Genomic DNA, 15,755 nt, shown 5'->3' on the forward strand with positions numbered 1-15,755 from the left:
CGCTGATTTTCAGAGAGTGAGAGGAGGGAGGAGGGGGAGAGAGAAACGTCCATGTGCCTAAAGCAGCTTGGCGGGAGGGTGGCGAGCAGCTCGCGCGCACATGTCCTTTTCTCTCCTTCGGCTGCTGAAGGTCACGGCCGGCGGAGGGGGTCCCTGGGGCACAGGGACCCTGGCCCCGCAGACGCAGGCCTTTCCCTGAGGGCGGGGGGGCGGGCGGGAGGGACAGGTGCCCGCAGGTGTGGCCCCACCCGCTCCTCACCTGCTGCACCAGGACCTCCGGGGGGAACACCCACTGGGCGGGGTGGCCGGGCTGCAGGAAGCTCTGCACAAACTCCATGCCCCGGCGGCTGGCGAGCCTGCGCACCAGGTACACGCGGTGCCAGTCGTTCCCGCTCTGCGTGCAGAAGCGCTCCACCTGCCGCAGGAACTGCCGCCGCGCCTCGGCCGGCTCTGCGGGTCACGGAGAGCGCGGTCGGCGCCGGGCTGAGGGCACCGGGCCCGTCCTCAGCCCGGGCAGACCCCCGAGGGCCTGGGCCCCGGCTTCCTAGTCCTGGGGTCTCTGAGCCGCGGGAGCAAGGACGGGGGACTTGCCTGAGCCTCCCTGCGGCTCGGAGAGGACCTCGCAGGCCCGGTCCAGGCAGAGGCGGATCTGGGCCGTCTCCTGCAGGCACTCCACGGAGGCCTCCGGGGCGGGGTCCCCGCGGCGCCCCCTGAGCAGACACGCTCCGAGGAACTGGCCCTCCTCCCGGAGGCACGTGGCCTCGTCCCGGGCGGGGAGCGCGCTGTTCCTCTCGTGGATCGAATCCTAGGGCGGACGGGAAAGGCAGTGTTCTTGTCGTTTCCTTCATTGCAATGGTCACTCGAGGGCATGTTTCCCGTCGATTTCCAGAGGGTGAAAGGGGGGGGGAGGGGCACAGGGAGGGGGAGAGAAACATCGATGTGAGAGAGACATCGATGGGCTGCCTCCTGTACATGCCCCGACCAGGGCTGGCGATCAAAGCTGCAACCCAGGCCCATGCCCTTGACCAGAATCGAACCATGACCCTTGGGTGCCCGGGCTCCAACCACTGAGCACACCGGCCAGGGCTCGGAACCCGTTTGCTCATGTCACCGACGGGAAACAGTATTCGGAGGTTTTCGGAAGCTGGGGTCCCAGCATGAGGCGCGGCTGCGGCTCACCTCCAGGCAGCTGCTGAACAGCACGTACAGCTCCGTCCTGTCCTGGGCCAGGAACGGCTTCCGCTCCAGCAGCGACAGGTAGTCCTGGATGTAGTCCTTCACCTCAGGAAAGCTGCGGAGAGAGCGCCCCGCTCACCGCAGGCCCCCAATTCAAAGAGGGACAGCGAGGGGGGTCCCAGTCACCTTCCTACTTCTCTCTCTCCCTCTCTCTCTCTCTCCCTCTCTGTCTGTCTCCCACACACATAGTGCAGACAGCCCGGCCGGCGCGGCTCAGGGGTTGAGCCTCCTCCTGTGAACCAGGGGGTCACAGTTCCATTCCCAGTCAGGGCACATGCTGGGTTCCGGGCTCCATCCCCGGGTGGGGGGGGGGGGGGCGGGGCGTGCAGGAGGCAGCGGGTCTATGGTTCTCTCTCATCATTGATGTTTTCCTCTCTCTCGCCCTCTCCTTCCCTCTCTGAAATTAATCAATCAATATATATGTATATACATGTAGATGTGTGTGTGTGTGTGTGTGTGTATGAAATTAATGAAAAATAAACTGAGCACTCTGGCACCCTGCAGGCCTCTGTCCATTGATAGAGTCCCAGGCTTGTAGGAGCTGAAACAAAGCTAGAGAGACAGCGGGGGGGGGGGGGGGACCCCAGTTGTCTCCCTAAACACCACACACCTGGGCCGGGAGCAGACGCAGGCCCCTGACTCAGGACACCCCCTGGGTCCCGTGGCCCGGCCGCCCGCCCCGCCCCACCTTTCTGGTCCCCAGCAAGGCCTTGTGGCCGTGCTGACCCCTCTGCCATGCGTCGTGCGTGAGAACGGACAATACACGCCTGACGCAGAGAGAGGACAGACTCTGTCAGCGCAGGAGCCTCGCCAATAGGGACTGGTCCTCGGGGACACTGGGCACAGGGCGAGAGCCACGGTGGGAGGAGAGGGGAGGAGGAGGGGAGGAGGAGGGGGAGAGGGGGAGGGGGAGGAGAGAAAGAGGGGGAGGAGGAGGGGGAGGAGGAGGGGATGGAGGGGGAGGAGGGGAGAAGAAGAGGAGGAGGAGGGGGAGGAGACGCGCGGGCTGCTGGCCGCTGCGCTGACCTGTACTTCAGGAGCAGCTTCAGGACCACAGAGCGGATGACGGGCGTCTTGTCCACGACGTCGTCAAACGGGGACAGGGACTTGGTGTGTTCACGGTGCGCTGAGCCAGAGAGACGGGCGGGAGGAGGGCTGTGAGGCACGCAGGTGGGGACGCCCGGCAACGGGCTGTACAGCCTCCCTCGGTCTGGCCCTGCCACGGCACTAGGGGCGAGTTAATTCAATGTTTGACCAAATACAGCAGGTTCCTGTTTAAGTGGATAATTTTTAAATATGTTTTCATTGATTTCAGAGGGGGAGAGAGAGAAACATCAGTGATGAGGGAGAATCATGGATCAGCTGCCGGGACTGGAACCGTGGCCTGGCTCACAGGCGGGGCTAATGGATCACTGTGTGTGGCCCACGAATGACGCTATAAATATCCAAACAGGCCCTGGGCCGTAGGGCTCAGTGCTTCAGCGCTGGCCTGTGGACTGACGGGTCCCAGGTTCAATTCCCATCAGGGCACAGGCCCGGGTTGCGGGCTCCATCCCCAGTAGGGGGCGCGCAGGAGGCAGTTGATCAATGATTGTTTCTCATCATTGATGTTTCTCTCTCCCTTCCTCTCTGAAATCAATAAAAAATATTTTAAAAAAATGAATGAAAATAAAATAAATATACAAACGGCCCTCGGCAGAGCCTCCCTCTCCCCCACACCCCCACACATCCCCGCCTGCGGACAGGAAGCCGCATACTCTGGGGCGCATCTCGGAGCAGCCTCTTCTCCACGAAGAGCAGGGCCAGCAGCGCCTGGACCACGTCCTTGCTTGGCGGGCAGTTGTCCTTGAAGCACAGGGTGGACACCAGGTCCACGAAGAAGCTGGTGCACAGGCGGCGGAAGCGGGCGTGCTGCTCGATGGCGCCCCTTGGGGACGGAAGACCTCGGTCAGAGGCTGGAGGACGGCCAGGTTCCCTCCTCGCACCTCGTGAGGGATGCGGGCGGCATGTTGTTTATTAATGCGGAGACGCGAGTATCCCCTCACACCGACTGGAACCGGCCCGGAAAGGTGCTCTCGGCTCTTCCCGGGGACAGAGCGTCCGGACCAGCCGGCCACACACCTAACATCCTACTGCAGGGATGGCGAACCTTCTGAGCTCGGCGTGGCAGCATTTTGAAAAACCCTAACTTAACTCTGGTGCTGTGTCACATATAGAAATTTTTTGATATTTGCAACCACAGTAAAACAAAGTTATATTTTTGATATTTATTTTATATATCTAAATACCATTTAACAAAGAAAAATGAACCAAAAATGAGTTCGTGTGTCACCTCTGACACGCGTGTCATAGGTTCGCCATCACTGCCCTACTGTGCCCCAGAGTCCCGGGCGTGCACCCCCGGGTGGGGGGCAGGACGCCAAGCCCTCCCTCTAAGCCCTCCCTCGGGGCGAGCGGGCGAGGCCCCGCCAACCCCCGGACTTCCAACGCCTGCCCGCAGCCACCTGGCAGGCTCCCCTCAGGCCGGGCGCCGGACGGGATGAACCCCCGCATCGCGGCCTCTCTGGACGCTGCCTGCGACCTGACTTCCTGGGTTTTCTCCTGATGTCACCGACCCCCCTCTTCAGCGTGTGTGTTGGGGAGACGGTGATTCCGAGACACCAGGCACTAGAAGGGCCCATCTCCCTGGCAGCCCCCTCCCCGTGCCTGAGGCGAGTGGACTACCAGTTCGGGTGCAGTATCAGCAACAGAGGAGGAAAGGCTTTCTTGAGAGAAAAGGGTGTTTTCCTGTTGTTGTTCATTCTCACCCGAGAATGTTTTCCATTGATTTTTAGGGAACGTGGGAGAGAGAGGGAGAGACAGAGAGAAACATTCATGGGAGAGATACACGTCGATGGGTTGCCTCCTGCATGGGCCCTGACCAGGGCCCGGGCCAGGGAAGAGCCTGCCACTGAGGTACATGCCCTTGACCAGAATCCAACACGGGACCCTGTGGTCTGCAGGCCGACACTCTATCCACTGAGCCACACTGGCCAGGGCCGGGCAAGTGTTTTACCTCGTCTCCTGGGAAACTGTGGGGGAGAAGCCGTCGGGCAGCTCCGTCAGGCACAGGGGGCAGGCCATCTGCCCAGCGGTGAGCCACTGCCGGATGCAGTCCAGGCAGAACACGTGGTCGCAGGGCAGGCAGACGGGGCTGCGCGGGTCGCCCAGGCAGACGTGGCACGGCTGGATTCCGAACCTGGGACCCAGGGCGGCGGTGAGTGCTGGCTCGGAGGTGCTGGCGGGGGGACGCTAGGAACCCAGAGGGTCCGACTTCCCTCCCTCGGGGCCGCCGGGGAGCTCACCGGCTGAACGTCCTGCTGGCCCGGTCCTTACACTCACAGAGCGTGGCCATCACCGCCGAGAACGGGCGGAGGGTCTTGATGTCCGAGTTCCCCTGCAGACACTGGAGGGAAAGGCAGGGGCCGAGAGGAGGGTCAGCAGCGAGGAGGGCGGGTCAGCCAGGCCAGGCGCCGACGCCCACCCTGCGGAGGCCCCGAGTGTGTGTGTGTGTGTGTGTGTGTGTGTGTGTGTGTGCGCGCGCGCGCACGCGTCGCTATCCCGAATGCTCTTGGTGTTGGTGCTGCTTTTGGGAGAGGGACGCATGCTTTTTAATTCTCACCCCAGGCTTTTTCCATTGATTTTTCAGACAGAGTGGAGGGGAGGAGGGAGGGGGGAGGGAGAGAGAAACATTGATGTGAGGGAGACACATGGATTGGCTGCCTCTCACACATGGCCTGACCAGGGTCGAGGATTGAACCCCTAACTGAGGTATGTGCCCTTGACAAGAATCGAACTCCAGACCCTCTGGTCCATGGGCCATGCTCCAACCACTGGGAAAAACTGGCCAGAGCATCTATCTATTTATCTATCTATCAATCAATCATCGATCTTTCTATCTATAATATCAGAGAGGAAGGGAGAGAAAGAAACATCCTTGATGAGAGAGAATCACTAATCAGCTGCCTCCTGCACGCCCCACACTGGGGATGGAGCCCACAACTCGGGCCTGTGCCCTGACTGGGAATCGAACTGTGACCTCCCGGTTCATAGGTGGACGCTCAGCCCCTGAGCCACGCGGGCCGGGCTCCTCTTCCTGTTTTTAAGGTCTAACCCCTCCTCCCACCATGAGAGATTTCAACCTTTAAATGATAATGTAAGGACCGCTGTGCATCTACCGCCCGGCCTGAGGACACCGGCGTGGGAGGTCGCTTTAGAGACCATGTCACGGGTCCAGCTGCAGTGCCGGGGAGGGCGGGACCCCGCGGCGCAGAAAGGCCTGTGACCTTCAGGTGGAAACATCGTGCCCCTCCACGTGCACGCCCTCCTCTCTCCTCCAGGCGCTGCCCGGCTCCATGACGGCTGCCCCCGTCCCTGTTCTCTGCTCTTGGCTTCTAGAATGTTCCCGATTTTTGGCAAGTGGAGGGGGGCGGCTGGTGTGCGGCCCTGGGGGCCCGGGCGGAGCCCCGCCTCCCCTTTCTCGGCGCGGTGGCTTCCATGCCGGGATCCGCTCGGACCGCACTGAGGACAGGGCCCAGGACCCAGCAGTGACCACGCCGAGCCCGCTGGCCTGTGTGGGGAGGTGGCTGCCCTTTGCACTTTAGACGACCTTGCGGCGCTGACAGGCGCACAGCGCCCTGCAGACAAGCGGAGGCCATGCCGCGGTCACTCCCGCTGGACACGGGACCCTGCCCGCCCGCAGCGCCGAGCGCTCACCTTGTCCAGAGCGAAGACGCAGTCGGTCACCAGCGCGCGCAGCTCGGGCGAGTGGTCCTCCACCCCCAGGAGCACGTGCTCCACGAAGAGCGCCACGGAGAAGATGCGCGTCCACGGGCCCCTGTCAGGAGGGGGTGCTCAGCGCTGCCCAAGGAGCCCGACGCCAGGAGGGGCACTGAGTGGGGATGGCCACGGACTGGGTGTGGGTGGAGGGAGACTGGGGGAGGGTGGGGATGTGGGGGACAAGGCAGGAGGGAGGGAGACCAGGGGCGGGGGTGCGTGGGGAGGGGGACGGGGGCAGGCGGAGGCGGGCCAGAGCGCACCCCGTGCTGTGGGCCAACCTCCACCGTGTTGGTTTCCCCCTGGGCCCCGTGGGGACGTATGTCGCGTGGCACATGCTGGGCCAGCCTGTGTCTGGTGAGTCCCGCTGTGCCCACGCCCATAAGCCCAGCACAGGACTGTGCCCCCCACCCTGTCGTCCTGCGTGGGGTCCTTTCCAGGTGCCTATGGCCACAGCGGTCCTGCCCGCCTCCCTTCCCTGTGGTGTTCTCTCCTCCCTGGGGCCTCCCACGCAGCGTGCAGCCCGGCGTGGCGGAGGAAGGGGGTCCCCACACGCCGGGTCCCTGCTCCTCCTTCCACCGAACCCGCTCACCTGACCTCGTGGATGAGGCCACCGGCCCTGCCCGCCGGGCCCTGCACGTAGCCCTCCGAGCAGAGCAGCTCCAGGGGCACCGCCAGGCTCTTCACCGCCCGCAGCCACGCCTGGGGGCTGGGCTTCAGGAGGTCCCTGGTCAGCAGCTCGGTGCAGGCCACAGCAGCCCAGGCGTCCAAGGTCTGCGGGGCAAGCGGGGCCTCAGCCGCTGTCCAGCCCCTTCGCGGCTCTAGGTCCCACCCGGCTCTAGGTCCCATGCTCCGAGGCCCGGGGGCCGGCGGGCAGCCCCTCCTCGCTGTCCCGGACGCCGTGGGCACGTGCTGGATGTGTCTTCACATCTGAGTGGCTGAACGCACGTGTCCCACCCCGCCCTGCCCACAGGAGCCTCGCTGGAGCTTTTGGAGCCCTGCCCTCCCTCCCCCTCAGGCCGAGCGTTCTCTGCCCCCTTAGGGGCCCTACCATCTCGGGCCCGGCCAGGTTCTGGCTCCGGGCGGCTGCGGCCAGGCTGTCTAGAACTGGGGGGTGGACGGTCAGGATCCTGGAGAAGTTCTGGAGCCGGACCCTGAAGTGCTGGTAGGCGCGGTGCACCCACGGGAGGGAGGGCTCCTCGGGGCTGCCGGCCCTCAGCTGCTGGACGCAGGACCAAAGGGCCGTCTGCAGGAGCTGGGGAGACAGGCCTTCAGGTGTGTCTCTGCATCACACACACACAGTCACACACAGTTACACACACAGGACACACACACAGTTACACACACAGGACACACACACAGTTACACACACTCACACAGTTACACACACAGGACACACACAGTTACACACACAGGACACATACACATAGTTACACACACAGTTACACACACAGGACACACACAGTTACACACACACACAGTTACACACACACAGTTACACACAGTCACACACACAGGACACACACACAGTTACACACACAGTTACACACACAGGACACATACAGTCACACACACAGGACACACACAGTTACACACACACAGTTACACAGGACACACACAGTTACACACACAGTTACACACACAGTCACACACACACAGGACACAGTTACACACACATAGTCACACACACAGTCACATACACACAGGACACACACAGTTACACACACACAGGACACACACGTAGTTACACACAGTCACACACAGTCACACACACACAGTTACACACACAGGACACACACACAGTTACACACAGTCGCACACAGACGCACACACAGGACACACACATAGTTACACACACAGTCACACACACACAGTTACACACACAGGACACACACACAGAGTTACACACACACAGGACACACACATACAGTTACACAGAGACACACATGGACACACTTTATTTTATTTAAATATATTTTTATTGATTTCAGAGAGGAAAGGAGAGAGAAACATCAATGATGAGAGAGAATCATTGATTGGCTGCCTCCTGCACGCTCCACACTTGATCAAGCCTGCAACCTGGGCCTGTGCCCTGACCGGGAACTGAATCCTGACCTCCTGGTTCATGGGTCAACGCTCAACCACTGAGCAACACTAGCCAGGCATAACTTTCATTTTTAAAAGTAAGAGGATTTCCTATTGATTCCTAAGAATACTTTATTAATTAATCATATTGGTCATATGTGTTCCTCAAATACATCCCTTTCCTTTTCGATGCACTGAGGTTTAAAAGAAGTCCCATCTTTCCACGGACATTCCTGTTGTTATTATTACCCCGTAATGGCTGTTACATGTTTACTTACCTTCTTTGAGAGACACTAAGCATTGAGAAGTAGCAGTTCCAGGGGCTGAGGGGCAGGGGTTGGCTGTGTGGCACCCCCGGGGCCCTAGACCACAGCCCCGTGTCCGCAGCCGGGCGTGGCCCAGCGCCCGCACTCACCTCCAGTTCTGGCCACGTGGACACCCGCATGGTGAGGAGCAGGAAGTCCCTCAGGTAGGACCGCAGCAGCTCCTGCCGCTCCTCTGCACGCAGCCGGGCCAGGAAGTGGCCCAGCGGGGTCTGCCGGAAGATCTCCTCCAGCTTCGCCGCCGGCCCCGGTCCTGCGGGGGGGCCCAGAGCAGCGGGGTGAGGGGAGGCGGGGTGAGGGCCAGGCCACGCTCCCCTTCCCTCTGCTTGGGGCATGGCCTCTGGGGTGGGCCCACCAATCCATGACAATCTCTTAATTTTTTAACAAATATATTTTTACTGATTTCAGAGAGGAAGGGAGAGGGGGAGAGAGAGCGAAACACCAATGATGAGAGAGAATCATGGACCAGCTGCCTCCTGCACGCTCCCCACTGGGGACAGAGCCCACAACCCGGGCCTGTGCCCTGACCGGGAATGAAACTGTGACCTCCTGGGTCATAGGTGGATGCTCAGCCCCTGAGCCACGCCGGCTGGGCTCTCTCACCATTGATGTTTCTCTCTCCCTCCCTCTCCCTTCCTCTCTGAAATCAAGGTGGCCTGCTCCCGGCACAGCAGTGGGAGGGGCGTGTCCCCCAAACAGAGACCTTCTCCTTCCTGCTTCCCGTTTGCTCAGCAAGAGTGGCAGGTGCTTACTCAGGAAGTAACCTCATCTTCAAGTGTCTCAGCTGCATTTTGTTTGTTTTGTTTTTGTTAATCCTCATCTGAGGATATTTTTAAAGCGAGGGGAAAGGGTGGAGAGAGAGGTAGAGTGACAGAGAAACATCCATGTGAAAGAGTCACATCCTGGTTGCCTCCCACAGGCCCAACAGGGGCCAGGGATCGGCCTGCAGCTGAGGTACGTGCCCTTGACCAGGAATTGAACCCGAGACCCTTCATTCCATGGACTATGCTCTAATCACTGAGCAACCGGCCAGGGCTCAGTCTGTATTTCTTATTTGCTTATTTATTTGTTTATTCTTAATCCTCACCTGAAGATATTTTTCCGTTGATTTTAGGGAGGGTGGAAGAGAGAGAGAAAGACAGAGAGAAACATTGATGCGAGAGAAACATCAATTGGTTGCCTCCTGCAGGAGCCCCGACCAGGGCCTGGGCTAGGGAGGAGCCTGCAACTCAGGTACGTGCCCTTGACCGGAATCGAACCTGGGACCCTTTGGTCTGCAGGCCAACACTCTACCCACTGAGCCAAACCAGCTAGGGCTTGATCTGTATTTCTTAAAGGCAGTACTTTTACGTCAACTTTGAAAAGATTATTTTAGCCTGGCTGGTGTGGCTGGTGGTTGAGCATAGACCTATGAATCAGGAGGCCACGGTTCGATTCCCGGACAGGGCACATGCCCGGGTTGTGGGCTCAATCCCTAGCGTGGGGCGTGCAGGAGGCAGCGTTCCATGATTCTCTTCATGGATGTTTCTCCCTCCCTCCCTCTCCCTTCCTCTCTGAAATCAATAAAAACATATATTTAAAAAGAAAAAGGAAAGAGAAGATCAGGTCATTAAGAGGAGAATCCTGCCCTGAATGATGTGGCTCAGTGGATAGAACGTACACCTGCAGACTGAAAGGTCCCAGGTTCGATTCTGGTCAAGGGCATGTACCTTGGTTGCGGGCACATTCCCAATGGGGGGTGTGTAGGAGGCAGCTGATCGATGTTTCTTTCTCATCGATGTTTTTAACTCTCTATTCCTCTCCCTTCCTCTCTGTAAAAAATCAATAAAATATATTAAACAAACAAACAAAAAAGAGAATCCTGGTTTTCCTGGAACGCTGACGGCGGACCACTCGGTGTGTGACAGCACAGCCTGGCGCCGGGGGCTCAGGAGGCACCCAGACAGCCGGCCCGATGCAGGCCCTGTGCTCGCGTGGCCGCTGACCCTCCCGAGCCCTGGCCCTCGCCGGGAAGTCATGTGAGGATGGAGCCCCACCAGCCCCGGGCACCTGCGGGCTCCGAGATGTACTGCGCCTGCACCCACAGCTCCTCCACGTAGTCGCGGATCCGCCAGCTGAACGGGATGGCGCCGCAGACCTCCCCCGGGCGGTGCGCGTGGCTCTGCACCAGGATGTGGGCCATGTCGCTGTTGGACCTGCAGTCAGCATGTGAGACGGCGCTGAGACGCCGACAGGAGCCACCCCGCAGCCGGCCTCTCCGCCCCGGGGGCCCGGGCTCCGGACACCCCCAAACAGAGACCCAAACAGGGCAGAGGGGTCATGTGGGCCTGCCGGGACCTCGTGTGCCCCCTGCGGCCGGGCCACGACTGGGAGAGGGTCCGTCTGGGGACCAACGGTGTCTGTCCCCTCTGTGTCTCCCCGGGGTCCTGAATCCCACGGCTCCGCTCTTCGTTAACCGTTCACCCAGATCCAAGCCCCTGTAGTGCAAGCGGGAAGCTTTGGGGAGTCCCAAGCCTGAGCCGTGCAGGAGTGGGCCTGGGCGGGGCTGAGTGGCCCCACGCGCAAGGGGCACGGGGCACCCTCTGTGCAGACGCGCTGGCGACACCTGCCGTGACCAGTGGCGAAGGAGGCAGAGGCCTGAGAGTCACGGCTCCCGGAGCCTGTCGGCTGCGAGGAGCGCCCACCTGCGGCTCTGAAGTCAGCGCCTGTGCGACCCACGCGGGACAGACACTCGGCCGCCACGCGCGGGCTCTCCCCCCACGGAAAGAAAGCCGCCGCTCACCTGGCGTCGTTGGTCACGAGAGGGATGTTCAGCAGGTTGATGTCACTGAAAATGAACATCCACAGCTCTCGGACCCAGGCCGGGGCGTCGGGCCTGGCCAGCAGCTCCAGGTTGCTGTCCCTGTCGATGACGGCCACCATGCTGGCCAGCAGAGGGGTCACCGCGCCCTGGACCCGCTTCCAGAGGGTGTGCCTGCAGCGGGCAGAGGGCGGCATCGGGTCAGAGGGACCGCGGCGGGAAGCGCACGGCCACCAGGGAGAGTTTGTCCCCGTGGCTGCGTCCATTAGATCTGAGTCTTGCTGTACACGTTGGATTGTTTGTATAAAACAAGGTGAGCAGCTAACGTTCTCCAGAGAATTTCCCATATGCTGAGATCCTGCTTCCCGGCAACTGTCAACAGTTTGGCTCAAACGCACAAAAATTCTTTACAGGTTTGAATGCTTTTTACGTTAACATGGGGGTGGGGCCACATGAACACGCGTGAGAAGTCATGTGAGGACGGAGGAGGGGCCACGTGAAGATTGAAGGGATGCGGCCAGGAGCCAAGGAGCCCGGGAGCCCCCAGCAGCTGAAGAGGCAGGAGGGACCCTCCCTGGAGCCCTCCCAGGGAGCCCAGCCCGGATACCCTGATTTCAGATTCTGGCCCCACAATGGGGAGAGCCCCTGTTCCTGCTGGGTTAGGACCCCGAGACCTCTCACTGCGGGGCTCACAGGGAGACCCATCCCCATGTCTGTGCCTCGGCCCCTGCCTCCCGCTCCCCCGGGCTCCTGGGCAGTGAGTGCAGTGGGCACAGCAGGCAGCTGCTGGGTGGGAAGCGCAGCCACGTGGCTCAGGGACCCCCGTTGCCTGGCGGAGCCCCGGCTGCAGGATGGTGCAGGCCTCCCCGGCCCTGCCCTCCCCTCCTGGGCCTTCCCCCAATGAGTCCAGCCTGGGCCTCCGCTTCCTGGGGCACCTGGGTTGATAAGCCGACAGCTGGGTCGTCCTGCCCATATTCTAGACGCCAAGACTGAGGCTCAGTGAGGGGCAACCAAGGTCCCTCCCCCAGCCCAGCTCCAGGCGGCTCCCCTAGCAGCGCCTGGTTGCCAAGGTGTCGCCTGGTTGCCAAGGTGTCGGAGGAGGAGGAGGAGGAGGAGGAGGAGGAGGAGGAGGAGGAGGAGATTCCTGAGAAGCAATCCCAAAACACACACCCACGGGCCCTCCTCCTCACTCCCTGTCCAGGCCACAGGCTCCTTTTGGGCAGGTGGGCGGGCCTCTTCCTGGCCAGGCTGCTGGGAGCAAAGCAGGTCGAGGAGGCAGAGGGTCCAGGTAGGGGCTCGGGGACCCCAGCCTCACCCAGCAGGTTTCCTGGGCTCCACGCCCCCCCAGTTCCGACCAGGAGGGCTCTGTCCTGCCTCCCGCCCTCGCACATGCAGTTCCCTCCACCGGGAACGCCCTTCCTGATCCTTCAGGGCCCAGTTCGGCTGTAAGTCCCCTGGGAACCTCCCCTGAGTCCCTCGGGGCGTCCCCTGCACCCCTCCTCCAGGACACAGCCGCTTTCTGGATGATGCTCTCACGGGGCGGGAGGTCTTGGGGTGCGAGCTCTGCCTTGGTGCCCCAGCCCCTGGCACAGACAGGTGCTCAGTAAGTCCGGAAGGAAGCGGGAGGGAGGGAGGGAGGTGAGCAAGGAACACCTCTCAGGATCGGAGAGGATCTAGATCAGCGGTTCTCAACCTGTGGGTCGCGATCCCTTTGGCGGTCAAACGACCCTTTCACAGGGGTCGCCTAAGACCATCCTGCATATCAGATATTTACATGACGATTTGTAACAGAAGCAACATCACAGTTTTGAAGTAGCAACGAAAATAATTTTATGGTTGGGGGTCACTACATGAGGAACTGTATTTAAAGGGCCAGAAGGTTGAGAACCACTGCGATAGGCCGTGAGCACCTGGCACGGAGCAAAGCCCACTCCCTCCGCCGCCTCCACCTGAGCCGGGGCCCGGTGCCTCCCGCCTCCTCCGATTCGGACCGGCTCAGGGGTCGCCTCCACACCCGCAGGCCTGTGTCCGCTGCCCATTAGGACGCGAGGGCATGACCCCAGGAGGCAGAGGGACCCGACTTCCCAAGGAGCTGGGGCTGGGGGAGGCCTCTGTCTGAAACCCAGATCCCGGACCCGGGCTCGCCCGGCCTGAGGGCTGGCCGTGAGCGGGTCCCCACCGACTCTGCAAACAGGGAAGCTGAGCAGGCGGAGGGTGCTCGCCCAGGGCGCCCGGGACGGGCCAGGGTCCCCTTGCCCCTGTGGCTCTGGGTGCGGGGCGATGGGCTGGGCTGGGCCCGCGGTGGGAGGAGGCAGCCAGGAGGGAGGGGGGCCCTGGGGAGCATCCCGGGCTGGCATGTACTAACGGTACAGAAGGGCAGCAATATTTCCAGAACCGCGTGCCCGTGCGGCTGGGCCCACGAACGCATCTTTCACAGCACGAAGTCGGTCTATACCAGTGGTCGGCAAACCGCGGCTCGCGAGCCACATGCGGCTCTTTGGCCCCTTGAGTGTGGCTCTTCCACAAAATACCGACTTCTGCGCACGGGCCGCGAAGTTTCAATCGCACTGTACATGCGCGCCCGCACGTGCTATTTTGTGGAAGAGACACACTCAAGGGACCAAAGAGCCACGTGTGGCTCGCGAGCCGCGGCTTGCCGACCGCTGTCCACACAGAGCCCTTGGGAAAATCACGGCTTCGGCCTTTAACGCTCTGTTTCCTCTTTTCACCTTGAAGGGATGTTTCCGGGGACGCATCTCTTGTCTAAAGGAAACATTTCTATGAACTCAGGGACTCCATCAACTTCTCTTTTTCTTTTGTGAAATTCAAATAAAATTAAATTTAAAATGCATCCGAGATGTGACTGCTACGGTTTTATAAAGTAGCCCTGGCCCTCGGCTCCTCGCCCGGACAAGTGAGAGGCGCAGCTCTGACCTGCCGGCCTGTGACCCACCGAACTGTGACCCACTGGTGACCCGTCGAACTGTGACCCACTGGTGACCCGTCGAACTGTGACCCACTGGTGACCCGTCGAACTGTGACCCACTGGTGACCCGTCGAACTGTGACCCACTGGTGACCCGTCGAACTGTGACCCACTGGTGACCCACCGAACTGTGACCCACTGGTGACCCGTCGAACTGTGACCCACTGGTGACCCGTCGAACTGTGACCCACTGGTGACCCGTCGAACTGTGACCCACTGGTGACCCACCGAACTGTGACCCACTGGTGACCCGTCGAACTGTGACCCACTGGTGACCCGTCGAACTGTGACCCACTGGTGACCCACCGAACTGTGACCCACTGGTGACCCACCGAACTGTGAGCCACTGGTGACCCGTCGAACTGTGACCCACTGGTGACCCGTCGAACTGTGACCCACTGGTGACCTGCTGGCCTGTCGCCTGCCGGCCTGTCGCCGCCCGCCCGCTCGCAGCCCTGGGCTTTGGGCAGTACCTGAAGGTGCCGGCCTCCTGCAGGGCGTCGGGGTTGGAGGCCTCCTGCACCACCCAGTCCTTCCTGCCGAACACGCAGCTCTCCTCCTGCCGCTGCAGCAGGTCGTGGAGACGCACCTGGGCCGCCCGCGCGAAGGAGGCTGCAGGGCGGCAGAGGGACGCCATTGGCCTCACGCCGGACCCCCCCGGAGCGGAGCGGCCGCCCGCAGCCCCGGGGGGGCCTGCTCGGTGTGGGAGGGGCTCACCTTTGCACGCGTCGCCCGCGTCCTCGCCCAGGAGGCCGAGCAGGATCTCCACGCGCCGCACGTTGCGCTGGCCGTGCCCGTCCGGGTCCCGCAGCAGGGCCACCGCGCTCTGGATGCAGCTGCGCAGGAGGCTGCCGCAGTCCAGCGCCGGCCTCTGTGCGGACACGACGGAGCTGCCGTCAGCCATGGCGCCGGCGAGGCCGGCTGGTCCCGGGCCCGGGGGGCGCCTCCGGGCCACGGTCCCCGGCCCCGTCCCCTGCCCGACTCCCCTCCGAAACCCTGCGAGGGGTCACGTGTGCTCAGGACTCGGCGGGAGACAAGGAAGAGCCACGTGGGACCCTGTCCTGGGTGTCGTCGCAGGCACAGGAGGGAGGGAAGAGCTCCGGGCCGACCTGCCGCAGCTCCCGGAGGCCCAGGGAGCGACAGCTGCACTCACGTGGCCTCTAGGGGCCTCGGGACGGTCCATCTCCATGCCCCCCACGGCCGTGGCCCCGGATTCGTCTGTGTCCATTTCCATCGCCTCCTCCTGCTCGCTCCTCGCCTCGCGTCCCACCTCAGCTGCTGCGGAAGCAACCCCGTCAGGCCACTGGCCGCCCAGCGCCGGCGCCATGCCCGCGAGCTGCGTCCCTGGCTCCCGGCGGCAGCAAGAACCCGAGGGGAGGCCCAGGCACGCAGCTCAGCCTTGGGGCCACCCCGGGGTTCTCCAGCGGGAAGCCTCTCTTGGGTCCCAAGCGCTGAGGCCGATGCCAGGACACTAAGTGCCATCGACCACGGGCGCTCACCGCTGCGCCTTC

General features: G+C 61.9%; 1 protein-coding gene across 2 annotated transcripts in view; it reads right to left on the reverse strand.

Annotated features, from left to right (window-relative positions):
* The window catches only part of RNF213 (ring finger protein 213), an 87,601-nt gene that overhangs the window by 19,750 nt on the left and 52,096 nt on the right, over positions 1-15,755 (reverse strand). The window contains exons 33-48 of one of the 2 annotated variants that reach the window (XM_036339256.1): positions 15,398-15,519; positions 14,962-15,115; positions 14,718-14,856; positions 11,242-11,433; positions 10,509-10,654; positions 8,552-8,712; positions 7,103-7,306; positions 6,644-6,825; positions 5,992-6,112; positions 4,581-4,681; positions 4,292-4,474; positions 2,994-3,163; positions 2,263-2,362; positions 1,180-1,291; positions 592-805; positions 260-450 (exon numbers count right to left, since the gene is read on the reverse strand). In XM_036339256.1, the coding sequence (XP_036195149.1) occupies positions 260-450; positions 592-805; positions 1,180-1,291; positions 2,263-2,362; positions 2,994-3,163; positions 4,292-4,474; positions 4,581-4,681; positions 5,992-6,112; positions 6,644-6,825; positions 7,103-7,306; positions 8,552-8,712; positions 10,509-10,654; positions 11,242-11,433; positions 14,718-14,856; positions 14,962-15,115; positions 15,398-15,519 (2,492 nt within the window). Of the gene's footprint in view, positions 1-259; positions 451-591; positions 806-1,179; positions 1,292-2,262; positions 2,363-2,993; positions 3,164-4,291; positions 4,475-4,580; positions 4,682-5,991; positions 6,113-6,643; positions 6,826-7,102; positions 7,307-8,551; positions 8,713-10,508; positions 10,655-11,241; positions 11,434-14,717; positions 14,857-14,961; positions 15,116-15,397; positions 15,523-15,755 lie in introns of both variants that reach the window. The other variant, XM_036339255.1, reaches the window with a different exon arrangement.

This window comes from Myotis myotis, unplaced genomic scaffold (assembly GCF_014108235.1).
Source record: "Myotis myotis isolate mMyoMyo1 unplaced genomic scaffold, mMyoMyo1.p scaffold_m19_p_17, whole genome shotgun sequence".
Lineage (NCBI taxonomy): Eukaryota > Metazoa > Chordata > Mammalia > Chiroptera > Vespertilionidae > Myotis > Myotis myotis.